The sequence below is a fragment of the Myotis myotis genome, unplaced genomic scaffold (assembly GCF_014108235.1).
Source record: "Myotis myotis isolate mMyoMyo1 unplaced genomic scaffold, mMyoMyo1.p scaffold_m19_p_9, whole genome shotgun sequence".
NCBI lineage: Eukaryota > Metazoa > Chordata > Mammalia > Chiroptera > Vespertilionidae > Myotis > Myotis myotis.
Window position 1 is genome coordinate 40,720,448 of NW_023416401.1, and position 16,408 is coordinate 40,736,855.

Below are 16,408 nucleotides of genomic sequence, written 5' to 3' on the forward strand. Positions count from 1 at the left end.
GGCTGGTGTGTGTGCAGGTGTGATGTGTGTACGTGTGTGTGTGCGTGTGCCAGGGTGTGCAGATGTGCAGGTATGAGGATGCAGGAATTGGTTCTGAGCCCAGTCAGCTCAGGGGAACCGTCCTACAGTGACAGCGAGTGACGGGAGGACGCGGAACTCCCGTGGGATGGGCGGGGACAGAGCTGGCTGTGCACCTGCAACGTCCAGCCAGGACTCACCTGCAGCGCTGGTCTCAGTGACTCATGTCTCGGTGGGCCACTCTGCCCAGCTCTCACGGTGTTGTGCGTGTGCATGTGTATAGGTATGCACCGTGTACGTGTGTATGCATGTACAAACATGTGTTGCATATGTGTGTACGTGTGCACGTGTGTGCAATGACCCAATGTCCACACTGAGTTTACACCATGAAGTGTGCTACCTTACTTCTGAGAGCCCTCCCTGTGGATGACATTGCTTTAGTACCGAGTCAGACCACGCGTGTCCCCTCACAAAACCAGGTTTATGCCGTAAAACGAGACGGTGTAAATCGCCAGGACACCAAAGCCTTCCAGCCAGTTTTTAAACTGCACACAAGTCACAGACTCAGTTCCGGCAACAAAGAGGCTCCAAGAGGCCGCACGATGTTCCTTGCAGGAAAAAGAGTTCGTTCCTAGAGTTTCCTAGGTTTGTGTGTGACATTTTTCTACCTTTCTGAAAAGGCAGAAAATAAGTGAGGACCACATTCAGGGAGTTTATCTGCATAAATATTTGAAAAGCCGAAATGCCAGAGACGGTGGCACGCGGGCCTCTGTCCACAGGCGTGGCCACCCCTGGCTGTCTTCCTAAGCACATGCCTGCCTGGCTCTAACTCCTGCCCCCGCACGCGGCTCCATTCCACAGTGAGTGAAGCTTCCCAGGCCTCTCCTCACCAACCTGCACTCAAAACTGTCTGTCCTCCTTCTCATTCCACAGTGGGCACAGTCTGTGCAGTGTGCGGACACCCAGACGTGCAGCCACCCCTCGATGCAGGGAGGCACCCCCCTCCACCCCCCACCCCCCGTGGAGACCTCTCTTCTGCCTGCTGGGATGGGCATCCCGTCTCACTCCAGCCCCCTCCGCCTCCACCCCAGTGTCCCAGGGTGGGATGTGGCTTCCACATGGAAGGCCGTGACGGGATTTTGAGAGGAAATGTCCGCCTGGCTCTGTGGCTCAGGCCCCGGCCACGCTGTCGCCACCAGGGCCCAGGCCATCCAATTCCTGTTCCCGGGCTGTCAGCGGGCAGCGAGGGTTCGTTCCGATGCCTGGTGTTTCCTCAGACCCCACTTTCCTGAGCTTTCCCTGAGGCACATGGAAATTTCTAGACACAAAATAAAAGAACAAGAAGCCGTAGGTCTCCGGCAGGCGGGATGGCCCTGGGGCAACTGAACCAGACCAGATGCTCGGGACACAGGGGCCTCTGTGGCAGGGTGAGGCCAGGTGGTGCCTCCTCACAAGGCCACTCCCCCCCCGATGCCACAGCTGCCCGGCTCACACGTGGGCCTGAAGACAACGGCCACGCAGGACGGGAGGGTGGACCTGGCAGGGTGGAGGCCCAGGGGCCCTGAAATGCAAAGCTGGTGTGGTCAGAAGTCATGACAGCTGTGCCCCCGGAGTCGTCGGAGGGCGAGACTGTAATTAACTGCTCAGGATGAGGGCTGGCGGGCCACTCCCGTGTGCAGGGTGGACACAGGGGAGCCTTCTGGGAGCCATGCCTGGCCTGGTGATTGCCATCCCTGAGTCAGGGCAGGGCTGGCACAACGGCCGGCGCCGGTGCTGGGCCCCGGAGACCTCACAGGGGCTTCCGCACTGGTCCGTAGGCAATGCCGACCAGATGCCCATGGCCCACAGGCCGGACACCAGTCTGCCATCAGCTGCCCCTCCCCTGGCACCGACTGCTGTGAGGGACGGCCACCGGGCGGCTGGTCAAGGGGCGGTTGTGTGCCCGTCTCTGTGCCGACACAGAGCAAAGTGCTGTATCCGGAAAAGGGCCCCGTGTTCCCGACGAGAGGTGAGGCCGTGGCCAGCCACTGCTATAGCGTGCCCAGCGACGCAGACCCAGGAGCAGGCCCAGGCCGACGGCACTCGGGGCGCCGCAGCCCACAGCGGCTCAGGGACAGTTATGTAACAGCAACTCAGGAGGTGACATCCCCCCACCCGGGGCCCCTCCCTCACACACAGAACAGCCTCTGAACGCAGTAGTCAAGGGTGAAAGCCGGGGCTCTGGGTGAAGGTCACGGCCCACCGGCCCTCGCCCCACTCCTTGTTATCGTCACCGGCCTCCTCCTCGACATTCACAGCCACTTGGCTTTGCAGGAGGGAGGAGAGAACACGCCAAGTCCTCACGAGCGCCTGACAGCAACAACGAGGCCCCACACGAGGGCGCAATCCTCGGGCTCGCGGGCAAGGCAGCCCGGGAAGGGGCCGACCACCTGCCCGGATGCCGTGAAAGAGTAGAGAGCAGATGCCCAGCGGCTGAGGCCGACCCATGAAAAATTAATCCGCGCCCGGGCAGGTCAGCAGCATGTGGCTGCAGGCCGGCGGAGCGGGTTCTGGCTGGGTTCAGGCCTGCATTAAAAGCCACTGCCCGGCCTCCGGCCCCCATGCAGGGCCCTGAGCAGAACTGAAGCTGCTCTGGGTCTCGGACGCCTGGCTCCAAGGTGGGCCTCGGGTTTGCCATGAAATAGTGATTTACTTCAGTGAGAGCGACCTCCCTGGCTTTTGTGAAACCCTGGCTTTCCACGTTAATAGTGCTGCCTTGGCTGTAGGCTGGATGAAAAGTGGAACGAAGCTGTGGGGAACATACACATGCTGTGGACAGTGCATAACAGGAGTCACAGTTTGTCCCAGGAGTCGCGCCCCCCAGGGCCTGAGTCTCACAGTGCTGGGCACTCAGCCACCCCTACGAGCCCGGGGGGGAGACTTCATAAAACGAAAACTGTAAGAGCCTGACTCTGGATGCTGATTCTAACCATCGGACAAGAAGCAACTGCGTTCATTCCGTGGTTTCAGCTCCCACATGTCTAGTGCGACAGAAAGGTATCTGCCATGGTCTATGGAGGCAACACTGAGCCTAATCCCCAAGCGCCCTAATTAAGGGGAGTCCCTTGGAACCACGCAGAGCACAAGCAACCCTGTCTGAGCCCCAGCATGAGGGTGAGTCCGGCGAGGCTCACCCGGCCCCCAGCTCTGGATCCGGTTCCTTCCCGTCTGGACAGGGGTTACATGGTCACTCATAACTGACCGGCAAACCTAAAACGCTGTTCAGGAATCGACAAAGCCTTCGCTGTGCTTCATGTTTCCATGACTGATTAATTATTCATACACCGGCCTCCTGCGTGATGGGCTAGATGCTATCGAGAAAGTTATTTTGGTGACTTGGTAAACAGAGCTCCACCCTTTGACCCCTCGGTCAGAGAGCAGTGGCCTCCCTGGGTGGCTCCGCGAGCCCCGACGGGAGCAGGGACACAGGACACCCCAGGCGGGCTCTCTGGATGCTCACCCACCACGGGCTCATGTGAGCAGCGCTCTGGGGTTGGGGACACAGGCAGACGACAGAGAGGAAGGACGAAGGAGGCCTGGACGGAGGCCTGGACAGAGGCCGGAGGATGACAGGAGGCGGGGCTCCAGGCAAACAGGACAGAGAAGAGATGAACGGCGGGGGCTTGGGAGTGTCTGTGTTCTCGTCTGAAGAAGGTGGTGGCACCAGCTCCAGGCTTCTCAGGAATGTAACTCTCTGGTTTATTAGTAAAAATACCAGGAGAGGCCCAGCCCGCCTCCTTGGAAAGGCATCTTCCCGCCATCCACCCAGGCGACAACCCCTCTGCTTTCCTGTCCCTGAGAAGGTGGAGAAACCGCCCCTTCCCAGAGCCACTGCCGGGCCCAGACCTAGCCTGCTGAACCCACAGAGCCGTGCCGCGTGCTGTGGTCGTTGGGGTGGGGTGGGGGGGCGGAGTGAGCAGCCCCCGACTCCCCAGGATGCCTCCTAGGCTGTCGGTGACTGGAGGGTCTAGGAAGCGTCCTGAGTGTGGAAAGTGCCCTGCACACTCCTCGACCCCACCCCACCGGCCGACGCTGTCCCCTCATCCGTCCAGAAAGGAGGTCATCGCCGTCGCGGATGCAGAGCAGGGGGGCTGTGGGTACAGCTCCCCCCCGTCACTGACGCTGGAGAAACGGCTGCGTCCTTGCTCGGGCACCTGGGCGTCCCCTCCTGCAGAAGATCGCGGGCTTACTTCCCAGACAAGCTCTTGGCGATGTGGAAGGTCTGACCGCTGGAGGTCCCTGGACAGCGTGTTTATCCAGCGAGAGCTCCCGGGTTCGCTGGGTGGCTCTCCCGCGATCCGTGGTGACACCATTCTGATCAGAACAGCGACCGATCACGTCGGGCTAAGGCCCTGCGATCGTGGCCATTTCTGGAGGAGATGAGGGTGCGGGTGTGGGTCCTGGTGTCGGAGGACATGCAACATGGTGCTGTGCAGGGCAGGGCTGGGGGCACTGAGCCATCACAGCCACGCTGCGAGCTTTTCTTCGTTTGCTTTATAGCTGTGTGCAAACTCAGTTTTTATCTGACTTGTGGTCCACCAACCGAAAAAGGACCCCCCACCCCCCGCCCTCCTTTTTCACGCTTGCCACACTTGCACAGACGCAAACTCACGCTGGCACCGAGGGGTCAGAAATCCTCAATGACCAGCTCCTCACGAGGAGACGCTGGCAGACGTCCTGACCCTGGTGTTCGGGCACCGATGGGGGTGGGGCTGTCCCTTCTGGTTAAACACAGAGCCAGCCCCTCCCACTTTGCTGTCCTGTAATTTGAACTAAGTTCTGAGGCTATTTTAAATGTTTATAATTCCTTCAAAAGGTGTCAGTGCTCCAAGCTGTCACACTGATGGTGACACCCCGACCGCCCAGGACACTTAAGGGGTGAAGGTGGACACCCTCCATTGGACAGTCCTCAGCCGCCAGTGAGGGAGGCACCACGGCCACACCGCATCTCCCGCATCTCTCGCCGGCATTCACAGGCAGCGGGAGGGCTTTTAGTTCTCGCTGCTTTATCCTCATGCCCCTCCTTGTTTCTCGCCGCTGGACCGTCTCCCCTGTTCAGCCACAACCACGTTCGGCCATGAAAACTGTGGCCAGAAAGGGAGCTAAATGCCTGCAGCCGTGGCGCTCGGCTGGACGTAGGCGTGTCTGACCTTTCTCTCCCCGGAGGCGGCAACTTAAAATGTCACCGGCTGTGCCGAGTCGAGCAGCAAACCAGGCAGGTATTAACCGGTGCCAAGTGCATGGCCACAAGTGCCACCTACCGTCCCCGCAGGGCTGAGTGCCGCCCCCAGCGCCTGCCCGATGGTGCTGACTGTCGTGCTGGCCGACGCGTTGGCCTGTGTGCGCTCCTCCCTCCCAAACTCTGACTTACTTCAGTGAATAAAGCCTAACACGGGCGCCCACTGGCATCATCCCGATAGCGGGCCGGGCCCGGCCGTGGTGGGCACAGACTCGGGGAAACACTCTTGTCATTGCTGCATGGCCTGGAGCTCTGGGGCGAGGCCCGCCCACCCCCAACGTGATGGTCACAGCAGGAGCCTGGCGGGGGAGGGGAGGGGACTTACAGCTTCTTAGGTGACGTGAGACCCCGGGAAACGCCGATGCCTGCCCACAGCCCCCCGGGGCCTGCAGACCCACTCCCCGGGGAGAGCAGGGGGCCAAGGTTAGGGCGGCAGATGACCCCTGTCCCTGTCACGGTGACCAAGGTGCTCCCCGGACACCAGCTCTAACCCTAAATCCTATTTCCTCCAAAGGGCAGAGCCCCCTGCCCCACCGTGACTGCAGCTGACCCACCAGCGGCAGCAAAAAGAGCTGCACAGTGTCCCTCAGTCTCTAAGCGCACGGGGAGAAGCCAGGCCTTCCCCCGGCACACAGAGTATTTCGCTGGACCAGTTGGGAGATGATAGCTTATTTTTAAAGAGAGAAAAGGAAGAGATGCTAGCGGTTGCCACAAAGTTGCCTATGGACCCGAGAAGCCCAGGTGAGCACGCCGGTACCTGCACGCTGGGGTGACCCCCCGCCGACGCCTTCACGGCCCCCCGGCTGCCCTCCGTCTCGTAGTGGGCTCTGTGGTGGGACTTGGGCTGCACCTCGATCCTCAGCTCGTAGGGCCCCGAGTGCGACGGCAGCTGCCAGTCGAGGGCAGGGAGAGACGGGCTGGAAGAGAACAGCAGAGCGTTAGACCCGCGCACACCGCGCCCCACGGCGCCCCCGCGCCCCGTCGGGGAGGTCACGTCCTGACACAGGCAGCTCATTTGGGGGCACGTGGCCAGGGCCTGGCGGGTCTTCGCAACGAGGCTCCTGAACAAGATGGAAACATTTCCCATGGAGGACCTCGCAACACCTTCCTCCCTCGCGACAGGCCCGTGTGGACGACCGAACCTCCCCAGTGGCTCGGCTCCAGGTCTAACGGGCCGTCTTTCCCAGCCACAGAGGGACGCCTGCTCAGACCCTGCTTCTCCCTCAGCACCACCTCAGTCACCTCTGCAGACATTCATCCTGTAACTTGACCAAGAGAAGTGGGATAAATACGCGCGAGCGCGAGAATGAGAGAAATGCCAGTCACGGGGCCGGGCACGGGCGCCACCACCACCGAAACGCAGGCTCGCCTCTGAGTGACACGAAACAGCAACCGCGGGAGAGCTCCCCGGCGGGCATTTCCCGGGTGACCTCCCGCGTCACCTGCTCTGTGTCCCGCACCACGGCCGGAGGCAAGGAGCCCCCCGAGCACCGGCTTCCACACGAGGAGCGAAGGGGCCCGCGGAGGGGACGCAGTCGTGACTGCTTACAGTGAGGGCCTCCCCACAGCTCCCAGACAGACTCTGGGCAGACGTCAGTGCCCCGAGACCCCAAGACAGCACCTCCGTCCAGAGTGCCAATGTGCTGTTTCTATGTTGTGTTACTGTGTATAAACTGCTGACCTAGGTAACAAGACTACTATCATTTACTATAAATAGAAAAAAAAGAAATAAAAAGTTAGCTCCATCTGATTCCCAGAAACTTAAAAAAAAAAAAAAAAAAAAAGAGCGTGAGAGACAGTGAGGGGGTGGGAGGAACGGAGGAAAGTTAACTCCTCACTCGTGGGGTAAGGGCAGCGTAGCTTCTAGAACAGCGGTTCTCAACCTGTGGGTCGCGACCCCTCTGGGGGTCGAATGACCCTTTCACAGGGGTCACCTGAGACCATCGGAAAACACATATATAATTACATATTGTTTTTGTGATTAATCACTATGCTTTAATTATGTTCAATTTGTAACAATGAAAATACATCCTGCATATCAGATATTTACATTACGATTCATAACAGTAGCAACATTACAGTTATGAAGTAGCAACGAAAATAATTTTATGGTTGGGGGTCACCACAACATGAGGAACTGTATTAAAAGGTCGCAGCATTAGGAAGGTTGAGAACCACTGTTCTAGACGCTTTGCACTTGAATGTTACCGAATGAATCTGTGCGAATAATTTGCTCTTGTCTCGCTGAGAGTTAGCCACACACCATGAGCACAATTTAAAGTTAGGATGGTTCACAAAATAAATACTGTATCATAGATGATTAAAATTACTGTTTTTGCCTGGAAATGTTCAGCATGAATCTGGCAGCTCCACATAAATGCGAGTGTGTCTCTGATTCGGGCGAAAAGTGCCAGCCGGCAGCTGGGCGATGCGGTGACTCGCGGCCACCCCTCTTCCCTCCTCGCAGCCCCTCTTCCCTCCTCGCAGCCCCTCTTCCCTCCTCGCAGCCCCGCACCAGCTCTGCCGTCAGGAACGTCAGCCCCAGCCTCGGGCTTTGCTGGCTCAATACAACAGACATGTCCGTGCTTCCAAGTCACCTTCAGCTTAATTCAATTTTTTAGAAGTCACACATGCTGTGGCTGGTGTTGTTAAGTGGTTGGAGCATTGGCCTGCCTGTCGAAAAGTCTTGGGTTTAAGGGCACGTGCCTGGGTTGCAAGTTCAATCCCCGGCTCTCACATCCATGTTTCTCTCCCCCCTCCCCCCGCCCCTTCTTCCCCCGTCCTCCCTTTCTTCCACACGCTCTAAAAATCAAAAGAAAAAATATCCTGGGGTGAGGATTAAAAAAATAAATAAATAAATAAATGAAAACAACGAAGGTAGATACTTTCATGCCACCAGCAGGAACTGCTGAAAATCTCTAGATTCTACACGTCCTGATTTCTCACCCTGCATTTTATTAAAGGCAGCGTGGCCCCAGGCCCTAGCTCCAGGCCTGGCCCATCCCAAAGGCCTGCCCTCTGGGGTCTGCGAAGACGCTCCAGAGGGACGGTGACTGTCTGACGTAGAGTCACCTGCGGCAAACAGTGCTCACCACTCCGGGGCCTGCTGCGGTCATCTGTCAGGTAAAACCTAATGATTTCATAAACAGTGGGACGTGGTGTTGTGAGCATCATGTGAGGAGCAAATTCATAAACACAACAGGAGTCATGCACGTGGAGGACACGACGGGGAACGGTCATGGGCGCAGGGCTGGCTAAAGCCGCCTTTAACTTGGAAAGTCTCAAACACATTCCTCCCCAGAGGCGCCAGCTGGGCCGGGCCGGGCCTGGCGCGGGTCCAGGGGAAGGTCCGAGGCCATGTAGGCCGACCCTGCAGAGCCATCGAGGCTGCTCTTCTAGAGAGAGCCTGCTCAGGCCCAGCACCGGCGCTTCCGGAGAACGACCGCTCTCCTGACTTCTTGCTCAGTTTTCTCCCTTGTAAAATGGGGGTGACAGTCACACCACCTCGCTCGGCTGCTGGGAGATCGGTTAGGTTCTAAGAAAAGCTGGGACACGGCCCGTCCTCTGTACCCTGGTCTCCTCCACGGCCACACACACACACACACACACACACACACACACACGGTGCCCACGTAGGTCCTGCTGTCCACAGTGTTGTTACAGGGGACACGGCTAAAGGGGACACGGATCTCTGCCACTTCGTGTGAATCTGGAATTCTTGCAAAACAAAAGGTTTTTAAATGCTGACCGTTGGGCCTGTGCATGAGAATCAGAGCATGTTCTACTAACATCATCCCCACCTCCCGAGGGCTGGCCAGCTGCCCGGTCCAGGTCCGCCCGTCAGTGCAGAGTTCCTGCTGTGGCCATCACGTGGCTGCTATCACTGACACCCTTGGGGGCAGGAGCCAGGTGAAGGGTGGCCCCACGGGCTCACCTGTCTCGGGCCTGGGCTGGCCTGTCTGCCAGTGAGGAGCCAGCCCTGCCCGCTGGCTGGGGACGCCTCCTGTGATAACACAGGGAAACGAGTCATAGCTCCCCGTGTCTGCTGTGTGTGGGCGCGGCCTCCCCAGGTGGAAAAGATGCGGGCGCTCCCGGTTTGAATCACCCTGCTCTCGGGGTTGCTGTGACCACCGTTTCCCATGAGAAAAGCCTTTCGTTTTTTATTGAACTTTTGCGTTTCCTTCACATAGAAAAAGTGTGAAGGGTTCTTTTAAACGGTGTTCACAGAGCAAAGCCACCTACACACTGTGATCCAAAATGGGAGAGTCACTCAGGGTTTTCCTCCGTCTGCCTCTACTACCGGGGCCACGCGTCCCCCGGCTGCCCCGCTGCCCACCCCCTCGGCTGCATCTGAGAAGTCGGCCGTGGGGACCCACAGGGAGGGCTTCTTCCCACCTGGCCCTGCCACCCGCCCGCCCAGGGAGCTGGCCTGTCTGCAGTGCGAGGGTTTCATGAGCAGCCAGGTGCACAGCAGCACCCGCGGGAGGCCCTGCTCATGGAGCCCCCGGGGCGCACAGGACACCCTTCTCTGTGCAGACCCATCGCCGACTCCCACGGTCTCCGCAGATGCAGCTCAGCATCCCCGCTCCCTGCGACAGTCCTGTGTCTCCACCCGCACCGGGCACCTGGAAGCTCAGCGCCCCCCGACCTGCGGGAACAAATACTGAGACCTGCCGGTGTACCCCAGAACTCAGAACCCAGGTGGCCTGGGGACAATTCACTGCTGACGATGGTGCTTCAGGCTCTCGAGCTGTCCCACCTCCTCTCGGGCCCCTGGAGGAGCCCCACCTCCCACTCCCTTGAGATCCCAGGACTGAGTGGGAGCGCGGACACAAGCCAGACCTTCAAACCGAGCCTCTCGATTTAAAATTGAAAACCACCTTCAGGCCGTTTCATCAGTAACCAGGGAGAGAGACACAGGCCTGCCGCCCAAGGGCACGCACCATGTGGCCAAACATGAGGCCAGAATCCCAGCAATTCCCCAGATTCAGCAGCAGTTTGAGAAAAACACAGGGAACACGGGACAGACGAGGAGCCAGGTGGCACGTGGCAACCCGAAGGGTCTGGGGAAGCGTCAGGCCTCATCCCAGCTGACTGTGGGGGGCAAAGCATAAAGGCACCGTGTGAGTCAGCAGCGGTGAAGAGGGGGGCCGGGCAGGAGCACGCGGCTCGCTTGACGACCCCAAGGGGTTACTTTTAAGTTACTTGTTAGTACCTAATATGATAGCTACAGGACCATAATTCTAAAAACAAGTCCCGTCTTTTATCTCACACTGAATGTTTAGAGAAAAGGCCAAATGACGTCAGGGCACACTAGCCAGTGGGAGCTGAGACCGGCCGGTGGGAGCTGAGACCGGCCGACCCCGAGTTAGTTGCCACGCGTCTGTAACAACCACGAGCTCAACATCCTCCGTAAGACAGAGTGAACGGCCCTAAGCACGGGAGAAGGACGTGTGCTGAGTGATCCCTGCGCGACTCAGTCCTCCATCTCCACCACCTCCGGGCAGAGGACTTCAGGACCTGGGTGTCTCTTCGCTAATCCACACTCCGGAGAACTCTGCAGTGGAGGGTATTCCTTGGGTAACCCCAATAACAAACTGTTTCAAGACCCAGCCTCCCCGGGCCCTCACCAGCCGTGCGGGTCTGAGCTAGAGGCACCCACCTGGACACACCTGCACCCCCGGGTCTGAGACTCATGGTCACGTCGGTCGCCCCACCCGCTGAGCTAAGTGAGAGTCTCAGATCGCCCCTGTGGGTGCGAGGGTTTCCTTCCGTGGTAGGAACCCAGAGGGGAGGCAGTTTCAACCGTTTGGGTAAAACCCTCTCCGTTCTCAGTTTTCTAAGAGTTAAAGCCCACACGTCCCACCACGGAGGAAACCGGAGAGCCTTTTCATGAGGCCGCCACGGCTAACGTCGCTGAAGCCACACACTCGACGTGGCAGGACGCAAACCCGCCCCAGGGGAGAGCCAGTGCGTGAGGGAGACGTGTCAAACCTTCGACGTGTCCTCAGGCCGGCGGCTGGGGGCTGCTCGCTGTCTCTCGTTTCGTCTTTTCTCTCTCTCTCGTTTAAAAGAAGTGATCAGCACAGTTTGGGGGCCAGTGAGGCAGGGTCTCTGGGTCCCCAAAGGCACCCGTGGGCAGAGCTGCACCGAACCACCCAGCTCAGCCGCCCCCTCTGACCCACAAAGCCAGGCTCTTCCCACCGAATCGCCTGGGACGTTCCCTACAACGGGGGGGTAGGGTGGCTCCCAGAGGCAGAATCTGGGGACACTAACTGCTCGCCTGCTGGGCTCCTGCCCTGCGACAGGAGAGCTCTGACTCACGCTGGCTCCTCCTCGCGGGCGTCCTCTGACCCCAGACCATACTTTCCGCACGCAGAGCCCTGAGCTCCGGGGAAACGGCATCGGCACAGGTGTCCACCCCACACCTCATACTCACCTGTGGAACGTGACTTTCGGGGGGAAGTGGGCATCTCTGTGCTGCGCAGGGCCTCCCAGGGTACAACCACCCGCGTGTCATCCAGTGCCTGAGAAGCAACCTCAGATTCTGGAGAGCCGTGGGGTCTGCAGGCGCCTGGGCAGCCAGGAGAGAACTGAGCTGTCCACCCCACAGGCCTTCAACCGTGCGTCCGGAAAGATCAAGGAGCCACACACACTGACCCCCGGGATGCTGCCTGGCCACTGCCTGGCCACTGCCTGACCCCGAGTGTGCGACCGTCCCCCTCTGCACAGACCAGAGCCTGCTCCTCATCGGCCGGTGGGGCCGGGTCCACAGAGGTAAGCTTGTAGGTGTCACGGCTTAGAGACGCCCGACACCTGCATCCTCGTGGTACTCAGCCGACACAGCCGTGTCGGCCCTTCCCCGTTCTCTGCATGGTGCCCTCACCACGGACGTGGGTCTGCCCCCCCCCCACCCCCCCCACGGAGGTCATACCAGAGCACAGAGCAGCCTGGACTCACAGGAAATCTCATCGCTTTCTTTACTGAAAGCCAACTTGCACCTGGGTCAGCCCAGCTTCCAGAAGGCATTTTAGAGGCACTGATAAAACAGCACTGTGACGTAGAAAACACTCCGGCCGTGGCTGGCGTGGCTCAGTGGTTAGAGCGTCGCCCTGCACAACGAGGGTCGCAGGTTCTATTCCCAGTCACGGCAGGTCTCTGGGGTGCAGGTTTGATCCCGGCCCCAGTCAGGGTGGGTGTGGGAGGCAACCAATCGAAGTGACATATCAATGTTTCTCTCCCCCCCCCCCCCACTCCCTCTCAAAATCAGCAGAAAAAATATCCTATGGTGAGGAACAGCAAACAACAACAGCAAAACCGCTTTGGCTCAGGGACCCAAGAACACCGGCAAACAAGTCCCATCAATTACACGGAAGGTCTAGTTTTCACGGGAGACAACCGCCGTCTCCCGATTAAATTTTAATCTCCCAGGCAGGGCGCTATCTGGTTTCCCCAGGCCGCTGGCGCACGTCGGCCCCAGGGCTCGCTGCAGGCTCGACGGTGAAGGGCCCTCCCCACCACTCTGCTCGGAGGAAAAGGTGGGCGCAGAACCCGCTCTGCTTGGCCTGTGGTCAGTGACACACGTCCTCACTGGACACCTCCTTCCCACCTCTGGGCAGGGTGGGAAATGTCAAAACCGGACACCGGAGGCGCCCAGGTCGGGGACGTGAGGCCCAAGCGCAGCCTCCGCCCGGCACGCACTCAGGAACACGAGCAGGGCAGCCCAGGTGCTGGCCAGTCGCACGGCTGTGACTCGTCTGGCATTTGGATTATTCTCTGATATTAGGCAACATTTCAGATCTCAACGCTCGATTTAAAAATCTGAGTGTAAAGCCACAAAGATCCGAATTATTTTATGCCGTCCAGGATGCAGAAGGACTGCAGTTCCTCTTTCTCCTCATAATGGACACTCACAGAATCCCCTCAGCAGGGAAACCTGGGCCCACTCCCGCAGGCACACCTGGGGAGGGCTGTGCTGGTGAAGCAAGCCCCGCCCCCGGCCCGCCCTCGGCCGCTCACGCACAGTCCCAGGTGTGACCATCACGTAAGCTCTCCGATTGGCAGTCAGGACGGCAACACCTGGTGTTGGACCTGTTCAGAGCCGCCAGGTAGAAAGCTGTGAGCTGCCTAAATGCTACAGAGCAGGCGCAGAGAGTCGTGGCTTAGCTCCCCGCCCTCCAACCTGACCCATGCCTGTGCACAAGTGGATATCATCATCTCCCATGTCCCCAACAACAGCACACAGTCTCCCGGTTCCTGCTCGTCCTATACCAAGTGCATCCTCTAACAGCAGTTCTCAACCTGTGGGTCGCGACCCCTTTGGCGGTCGAACGACCCTTTCACAGGGGTCGCCTAAGACCATCCTGCATATTAGATATTTACATGACGATTCATAACAGTAGCAACATTACAGTTATGAAGTAGCAACGAAAATAATTTTATGGTTGGGTCACAACATGAGGAACTGTATTTAAAGGGCCAGAAGGTTGAGAACCACTGCTCTAGAAAGGGCTGTGGCCGGGTGAGTCTCTGGGCCTCCTGGGGACATCGTCTCTGGGGTCCCAGCCGCCCCAGAGGATGCCCCTGGGAGATGGAAACCCAGCCGGGTCTCTGGATGCAGGGACCCAGTGAGGGGCAGCTCGGAGCCAGGTGACCACAGGCTTCAGTGCGGGCGAACCGGGGCCTGAGCAAGCAGCCCCGACGCTGATCTCCATCCGGTCGGCACTCGGAGCTGTGCAGACTCCAACTGTGTCCCCGCAGCACCTCCCCGAAGACCGCCAGGAGCTTCCCCCCATGGTGTGCAGGTGCCGTGCTGCTTCCGCTGGGTCAGGAAAAGAAAAACCCCGAAGTGACGTCCACTGTCCGGGGTGGGTTGGCCTGACACGGACACCGAGCACACGGCCGGCCAGAGCGGTGACCCCCGGGGAAGGACCTGCGGCTGGACTGGTGACTCGCCTACGGGTTTATTTCATCTCTCTCGGACTCTAGCACATGTGCGTCTGACCAGAGCACTTATCTTACTCCAAAGTAGGATACATCTGAAGACAGTCAGGTAACTTATAAACGCAACAGGCTTCAGCAGTTTCATCAGAGTTTGGAAGCGAACACTTCACCTGGCACAAAAGCTATGAACAATTCTGAAACCATCAATATCACAGCCAAAGACCTAAAAGGCGCAACGTCGAAAATACATGGACTTGGACGTTGTCCCCAGGCCACCGAACCCTTCGGCTCCAAGTAAACACTGTGCATCGAGCTAATCGCGGCCCTTGGTGTTCTGTGAGCACGCAAATCGAAACGCCAGCTGCTCGCCCAGCTGCTCGAACCCAATCAGACAAGACGCACGGAACATGCTCCGCCTCCCAAAACCAGCATAAGTCTACGTCCTCACGACTCTGCCTCTCTCCGGCAGAGTCAGAGGTGGTCCCGGCGCTAAAGACATTAAACCCCCGAAGCCAGAACTTTTCATGACCTGGATCTGAAAGAAACTAAACGTTCTCACGCACAGAGACAACCCTGTGGCAGACACTCAGCCCCTTTAGGTTAATATGAAACCGGCTAAAGGCACATCTGCAAACGACCACCTAGATAATATCAAATGCAGACACAGGCACCAGATGCTCCCGCCGCCCTGGCCCCTGCACCCTCGGGGCCCCTGCGCCCTCGGCGCCCCTGCACCGGGCAGCCCCTTGAGCCCACGGGCAGGTGGCCGCGTCCTATAACAAGGTGGGCCTGGGGACGCCGCCAGCGGCAGCAGCACCATCACCACAGAAAGAAGTGGGGGGCGGGGGAAGAATCCCCTCGCGTTCCCAAGAGGCTTAGGGCCTGACCTGGACACTAAAACTCCGATTTTTTATGGGGAACTCGGGGTCAGCCGTAATTCCAGTGCATTTCCTGAGCTCGAACAACAGAAGCGTCATTCCACTGAGCTCTAAACAAGTCTGAACTCTAGAACTGTGAAATTCTATCAAGTTCGACTCAAGCAAGAAGTCAGCGTCGTCTTAACCCCACGGGCCTGCCAGACACTCTGCCCCGAGGGGTAAGCCACAAACCCGCCCAGCAGGGAAATGACGCCACAGCGGGCCCCAGGGCTCATCCCGCAACAATGCTCCTTTTCCTGGGGGGACACGAGTAACCGGGTACAGAGGCCCTGAACAGAGGGCGGGGGCTGGTGGTGGCAGGTTCCCTGCCCAGACTGCACCATCATGGCAGCAGCGTCCGCTGCGTGGCTGACCTGCTGACGTCTGACGCTGGCTGCACTTTCTCAGGAAGGAAGTCTGGCCGCCCTCCCCTCTGGCTTCCACGGGGCCCTGCTGCCCCCGAGCACCAGCTGACGGGTCACAGGGAAACAGGCGGCCAGGACCAGGAAACATATTGGCAGTGAGGCCCCAACGGTGGGAAAGGTTAGCCTCACACCCGTGGGGGGGCTCGTGCCTTCCTCAGGCTTTGTCTGCGTGAACGCACAGGAATGTCAGGGGCGGCACACCGGACTGGGCTCTGCAACCGAGAGATAAAGAGCAGTCGGGTGGCCCGGGAATGACAGGGACGAAGGGCACCTGCTTTCTGACCACGAGTTAAATAAACCCAGGCTGCTCGTGCAGACGGCCACCCGCCAGGAACACTCGAGTGCACCTCGAAGGGAGAGGCCGAGTCCTCACCCCGGGACCTCAGTATGTGACTGCAGGTGGACGCGGGGTCTTTACAGGGGATCAAGTTATAAACTGAGGCCCTTGGGTGGGCCCTGATCCAAGTTGTCTGTGTCCCCCTCGGTGGGAGAAATTAGGACACAGAGACAGACACAGAAGGAAGACAAAGGAGAGACAGGTTGATGACAAGTGTCCACACGCCCAGGAGGGAGGTCTCCAGGGCGCCAGTCTGGTATTTTGTCCCAGCCCCCCTGACAAACTGAATTCTTACAACTTCTTACAAACCCCCTGGCTACAGTCATCTTCCCGCTCACAGGTACAGTGATGTGTTGCCGACGGCACTCTGCCTTTGACGTCCAGATTGGAGTGAAGCCCCATGGCACTGCCTACGACCTTCATGGTCCAGGGACACACAGAAGGTCACACACTGGGACACGTGGGCGGCTGCGGACTGGAGGTGGCTAGC

The 16,408-nt window shown here is 58.9% G+C and overlaps 1 protein-coding gene across 14 annotated transcripts in view; it reads right to left on the reverse strand.

Moving 5' to 3' along the window:
- Window positions 1-16,408, reverse strand: part of NFATC1 (nuclear factor of activated T cells 1) — a 100,697-nt gene that overhangs the window by 68,243 nt on the left and 16,046 nt on the right. For 13 of the 14 annotated variants that reach the window (XM_036323791.1, XM_036323788.1, XM_036323789.1 and 10 more), the window contains one exon: window positions 6,054-6,213. The exons of the other annotated variant lie outside the window; for it this stretch is intronic. In XM_036323791.1, the coding sequence (XP_036179684.1) occupies window positions 6,054-6,213 (160 nt within the window). The remainder of the gene's footprint in view (window positions 1-6,053; window positions 6,214-16,408) is intronic. 14 annotated transcript variants of the gene reach the window in all.